The sequence below is a fragment of the Octopus bimaculoides genome, chromosome 25, assembly GCF_001194135.2.
Source record: "Octopus bimaculoides isolate UCB-OBI-ISO-001 chromosome 25, ASM119413v2, whole genome shotgun sequence".
Lineage (NCBI taxonomy): Eukaryota > Metazoa > Mollusca > Cephalopoda > Octopoda > Octopodidae > Octopus > Octopus bimaculoides.
The window spans coordinates 11556096-11561958 of NC_069005.1; the positions used below are offsets into that span (position 1 = coordinate 11556096).

Here is a 5863-nt window from a genome sequence, read left to right on the forward strand (position 1 = left end):
TACACATAAACACATGTATGTATGTATGTGTGTGCACACATGTTCCAGTGTTAATTATACACATATACCCACATATATAAATGCATCCATATGTGTGTATATATATATATATATATATATATATATATATATATATAGCAAATGAAAGACAGAAGATGGAACATATGAGAATTTATTGTTAAACATGACAGTTATTTCGACACACCTAGCATAGATTCCTCTTGGGTGGGACACTCAACAACTGATTCAGGAGCATCCAGTGGTGCAGATGTATCTTGTCAGGTGATAAATAAACACAACTCATTAAAATGACTGTTCCGCAATGTAACTTTCTATTTTGTAGAGAGAAAAGCAGCCAGACGGAGGAGATATCTTTATTTATATAGAAGATCAAAAATAAAATCACAGATGGCAAAAAGTGAAATGAACACACAATCTAGTGACAAAAGCATATATATATAATCCAGCAAGAAAAGTATAAATATATATATATATTTATATAAATATATATGCTACAGGCTTCTTTCAGTTTCCTTCAACCAAAACCACTCATAAGGCATTGGTCAGCCTAAAGCTAAAGTAAAAGACATTTGGCCAAACTGTCATGTACTGAGACTGAACCCAACACCACAAGGTTGGCAAACAAGCCTTTTAAACACAGCACTGTATAATACATACATATCTACATCCATACACACATAGATACATATATATACACACACACACACATATATAAAATATACATATATATATATACACTTACATATGAATTTAAATTTCAGAGTTGTCTATCTTGCCTTTAATAAAAATTACCATTAACAGCAATAATTTTTTCCTTTCATTACAGATGTAATGTTAAGTTAAAATTTCTTTTAATGGTATTCAGAGCCTATAAGTTAACTTAGCTACTATTTTATTATATGTCATTTATGCTCAAGATATCTCTGGGAAATTTTTCCCAAGTCATTATTTTGAATTGCTTTATGAATAAGTACTTTTCACTAAATATTTAAATTACATTTCTGGTGAGTTAACTTGGGCTACCTTGATGACAATGTAACCTCCATTTAACTAAGGTATCTTTAACCTGATGAGTGGAGTACTCCTCATTGAGCAATTATTACTTCCGAGGTTCTGTTCACTAGGAAACATCTGTAGCCTGAGTTTTACCTGCAACATTTCCTCAATTCGGATTTTTATTCACATTCATAGCAACCCTACTTTCTAACTGTGAACTATAAAAACTTTCTAAGCTTATGAAACTTTGATATGGGAAAAACCTACAACCTTCTACACCAATAAACAACTATTGTTCCTGAAAGTTCTTCTTTATACCTGCTATGGACTGCTTGAAGCTTACTAACTTCCTACACCTGGATCCTTGGAACTTACAATTACATATCATTATATATATGTGTGTGTGTGTGTGTGTGTGTGTGTGTGTGTGGAGGTGCAATGACCCAGTGGTTAGGGAAGCAGACTCGTGGTCGAAGGATTGCGGTTTCGATTCCCAGACCGGGCGTTGTGTGTGTTTATTGAGCGAAAACACCAAAAGCTCCACAGGGCTCTGGCAGAGGGTGGTGGCGACCCCTGTTGTACTCCTTCGCCCCAACTATCTCTCACTCTTTCTTCCTGTTTCTTGAGTAAAGCTGCGATGGACTGGCGTCCTGTCCAGCTGGTGGTGGTGGTGGGAGGGAACACATGCGCCATAGAAACCGGGAAACTGGGCCCATGAGCCTGGCTAGGCTTTAAAAGGGCGCTATAGATATATATATATAATATGTGGTGTGCTCTTGGGCTCCTGGTGGTCAACCGTTACAGGGGAGACAAGTTCCCCTAAATTAAGTTAAGTTGAGGCTAGTTTTAATGTCTAGAATTTATTCCGAAGAGTAAAGTATAAGATGTAGAGAGTATACAACTTTGATAGTTTTATTCTACATGTTATTTCTAGTTGGACGTTGGAGAGTGTGAGTTGTACAATATCTTGATGGGGTGGATCTAACAGAACTCAAACATAGCCAGAGTTAAAGCTATATGCAATAAAAAGAGATGCAGTCCTCACCATACACCTACATACAATTTTTGAACAATTAAAATTGAAGAGTCATCTCCCTTGCCTCTTGACATGAATTAGCACTAATGTGCATGAACGTGTATTGGCCATTGTTTGCCATGTTTTCAAATTATAAATCCACTGTACTGTTTTAAAAATATTAATTGTAGAACTGTTTCTGTAATTTGGCAACTTTTGCATACAGTTGGTAGACACATACAGAAAGAGGGGGAGAGAGAGGAGTAAGAAAAAGGGATGAAGAAAAGAAGAGCAGAGAGAAGAAGGGGGAGTGGGAAAAAGGTGAAGAAGAAAAGAGAAGGAAGTGGTAAATGAAGGTAGAGTGGTGAAAAAGGGATACATGAGAGTGAGAGAGAGGTACAAAAATAAAGTGAAACAGAGCAAAAGAAAGAGATAGATAAATAGAGAGTGAGAGTAGATAAATAGTAATAAGAAAGGGGAACAGAGGAGAAAGAGAGAGAGAGAGATAAAGACATAGAAAGAGAAGAGAGAGATAAAGACATAGAAAGAGAGAGAGAGAGAGAGAGAGATAAAGACATAGAAAGAGAGGGAGAGAGAGAGATTAAGAGATATATATAGAGAAAAAGATAAAGAGAAAGTAAAAGCAAATTAAGATAAAAAGAGAGAAAGAATGGAGAAGAGAGAGAGAGAGAGAGAGGGAGGAAGACAAACAAACAGACAGAAAAAGAGATAAAATGGAGACAGTGAGACATAGAGAGAAAGAGAAAGGTAGATATAGATTGAAATAGAGTGAAAGACAATGACAGAGAGAGAGAAAGAAAACAAAAGCGGGAGAGAGAAAGAAAGAATGAAAGAAAGAAAGAAAGAAAAAGAGAGAAAGAAAGAAAGAAAGAAAGGTAGGAAGAAAGAAAGGTAGGAAGAAAGAAAGAAAGGAAGAAAGAAAGAAAGGAAGAAAGAAAGAGATAGGTAAAGAAAAAGAGAGAGAAGGAAAGACAAAGAGAAAGAAAGAAAGAAAGAAAGGAAGAAATGTAGTAAGAAAGAAAGAAAGGAAGAAAGGTAGTAAGAAAGAAAGGAAGGAAGGAAGGAAGAAAGAAAGAAAGAAAGAAAGAAAGAAAGAAAGAAAGAAAGAAAGAAAGAAAGGTAGTAAGAAAGAAAGAAAGAAAGAAAGGTAGTAAGAAAGAAAGGAAGGAAGGAAGAAAGAAAGAGATAGGTAAAGAAAAAGAGAGAGAAGGAAAGACAGAGAGAAAGAAAGAAAGAAAGAAAGAAAGAAAGAAAGAAAGAGAGGAAAACAGAGAGAAAGAAAGAGGGAGAAAGAGAATGGAAGAAAGAAAGAAAAGAGAGTAAGAGTAAGAATGAGAAATAGAGAGAGAGAGTGAGAGTGAGAAATTGAGAAAGAGATAATAAGAGAAAGAGAGAGAAAGATAGGGAGAAAGTAAAAGACAGAAAGAGAGAGAGAGAGAGAGAGAGAGAATAAGAGAGGGGAGAGAGAGAGAGGCTGACTCTAAATCTGGTGCAGGGCAAGTGATGAATAATACTGGTTGAATAGTGAGTTTGGCACTTCAGGGGGTTTTAATCTTGAGAAGCGAATAGCTACCTGTTCGAGTGTACTTTCTGGCAAGCACCTTACCATCTTGGGAGACAGTCACCTCCTTGACTGTCTCCTGCCTTTCGTCCTGAAGGATGGTCTTGTGTGTCTCTGTACCATCGTAATTCTTCACACACATCGTCAAAGAGGTCTGTGATGCGACGGGTCGAAAGTCAGTCTCCACCTTCAGCAGTAACGTTGGCGGCGATTGGTTGGCAGTGCTGCTGCTGCTGTTGTTGCTTTTGTTATTGTTGTTGATGTTGGTGTTGTTGGTATTGGTGCTGCTTGTATTGTTGCTGCTGTGGCTGTTGTTGTCATTGTTGTTGTTCACTGTTGAGACATGTGGCACCACCTATGCAAGGAAAGATGAAGCAAAAACAAAAAGACAAAAATTGCAAAATTTAAGTGGAAACAACAACAGCAATAATAAATAACAGTGAAAAAAGTGTGACCCTATCAGGGAGGCATGCCCTACAACAGCCATGGACAAACTGCAACCCTTAGGGCTTTCTAAATGGTACGCCTAACACAAAATTAATTTTGAAACTTTTTGTTGGAGCAACCCACCAGATGATAAGCCATGTTTCATGTAGCCCACTTCTTGGGAAAGGTTGTCCATGCCTGCTCTATATGTTTGTATGACCTGCTGGAAATAGCAGCCAACTCTTCCTCAAACATGTTGGCACTCCGTCGCTTACGGCGTCGGGGGTTCCAGTTGATCTGATCAACGGAACAGCCTGCTCGTGAAATTAACGTGCAAGTGGCTGAGCACTCCACAGACACGTGTACCCTTAACGTAGTTCTCGGGGATATTCAGCGTGACACAGTGTGACAAGGCTGACCCCTTTGAATTACAGGCACAATAGAAACAGGAAGTAAGAGTGAGAGAAAGTTGTGGTGAAAAAGTACAGCAGGGTTCGCCACCATCCCCTGCTGGAGCCTCATGGAGCTTTAAGTGTTTTCGCTCAATAAACACTCACAACGCCCGGTCTGGGAATCGAAACCGCAATCCTATGACCGCGAGTCCGCTGCCCTAACCACTGGGCCATTGCGCCTCCTTCCTCAAACATAGGAAAAAAACAACAGTTACAACCAGAATGATCATAGGTCTGTTCAATCAATGCAGGCTTGTCTCAATGGTAAAGATGTTTGCTTTGCAGCCATGATGTCCTATGTTTAGTCCCAATGCACAGCATCATGAGCGAGTGTTTTACCATTACATTACTGTGTTGCTACTTAGCCCCTGGTCAGTTTTGATCCAGTAAACCAATGATTAAGCACCTTCCATCTATGACCATTCCATCTAATTTTTTGTTTTGACCAACTGCGTGAGTGGATTTGGTAGATGGAAACTGAAAGAAGCCTGTTATGTACATACATATGTGTGGGTATGTGTGCATTCCCCACACCACTTGACAACTTGTGTTGGTGTGCTTAACTTAGTGGTCTGGCAAAAGAGACCGACAGAATAGGTACCAGGCTTAAAAAACAAGTTCTGGGGTTGATTCATTCAACTAAAGTTCTTCAAGGTTGTGCCCCAGCATGGCCAGTCTAATGACTGATACAAGTAAGAGATAAAAGATAAAAGATGATATAAAAACAGAAAAGGAAGGTTCTTACCCTTTTAAAGGGACTCCCATAACAGGCATCACGATAATGGCGAGCATGGCTTTCCAGTGGAGGCCCACCAATTTCCCCAAGAGGCAACAACCGTGGTGAGCCTGTCTGGTTTGGTACCTTGTATTCGCGCTCTGAATTGTGAACTTGTGATCTTTGAACCGTGAAGACTCGATGTATGTCATCAAAGCCCCGTGCCATGACACCAGTTTTCGTGTGGGCCAGATCAAATGTGTGGCCAAGCTCATGTAAAGATGAACCAAGACCTGTAGAATAGTTGGCCCAGTAATATTCGCTGAAAGTAGATTATTATTATTATTGAGTGAGAGAGCAAAGAGACACTGGGGTAAAATATACGAAGCCCAGTATACCCATCATGACTACCTGTCTGATAAGGGTATACCAGGCACATGCATCACAACCATATGTACGCGACATGGTGATCTCATATCAAGATAAACAGTGCATGACCTCGCAGGTGGGGCCCAGTTAGAATTTTCTTCAGATCGAGTAACCTATCCCGCTCAAAAGGTCCCTGAATAAGGTATGTTTAAGGATGTTGAGCAAAACACCGATGTTTCCAAAGGTGAATTATTCAAACCCCAAAGAATTCCTCTCAACACATGGCT

General features: G+C 39.2%; 1 protein-coding gene across 2 annotated transcripts in view; it reads right to left on the reverse strand.

Moving 5' to 3' along the window:
- The window catches only part of LOC106882750 (uncharacterized), a 138997-nt gene that overhangs the window by 32587 nt on the left and 100547 nt on the right, over positions 1-5863 (reverse strand). The window contains exons 4-5 of one of the 2 annotated variants that reach the window (XM_014933526.2): positions 5238-5529; positions 3660-3969 (exon numbers count right to left, since the gene is read on the reverse strand). In XM_014933526.2, the coding sequence (XP_014789012.1) occupies positions 3660-3969; positions 5238-5529 (602 nt within the window). Of the gene's footprint in view, positions 1-3626; positions 3970-5237; positions 5530-5863 lie in introns of both variants that reach the window. The other variant, XM_014933525.2, reaches the window with a different exon arrangement.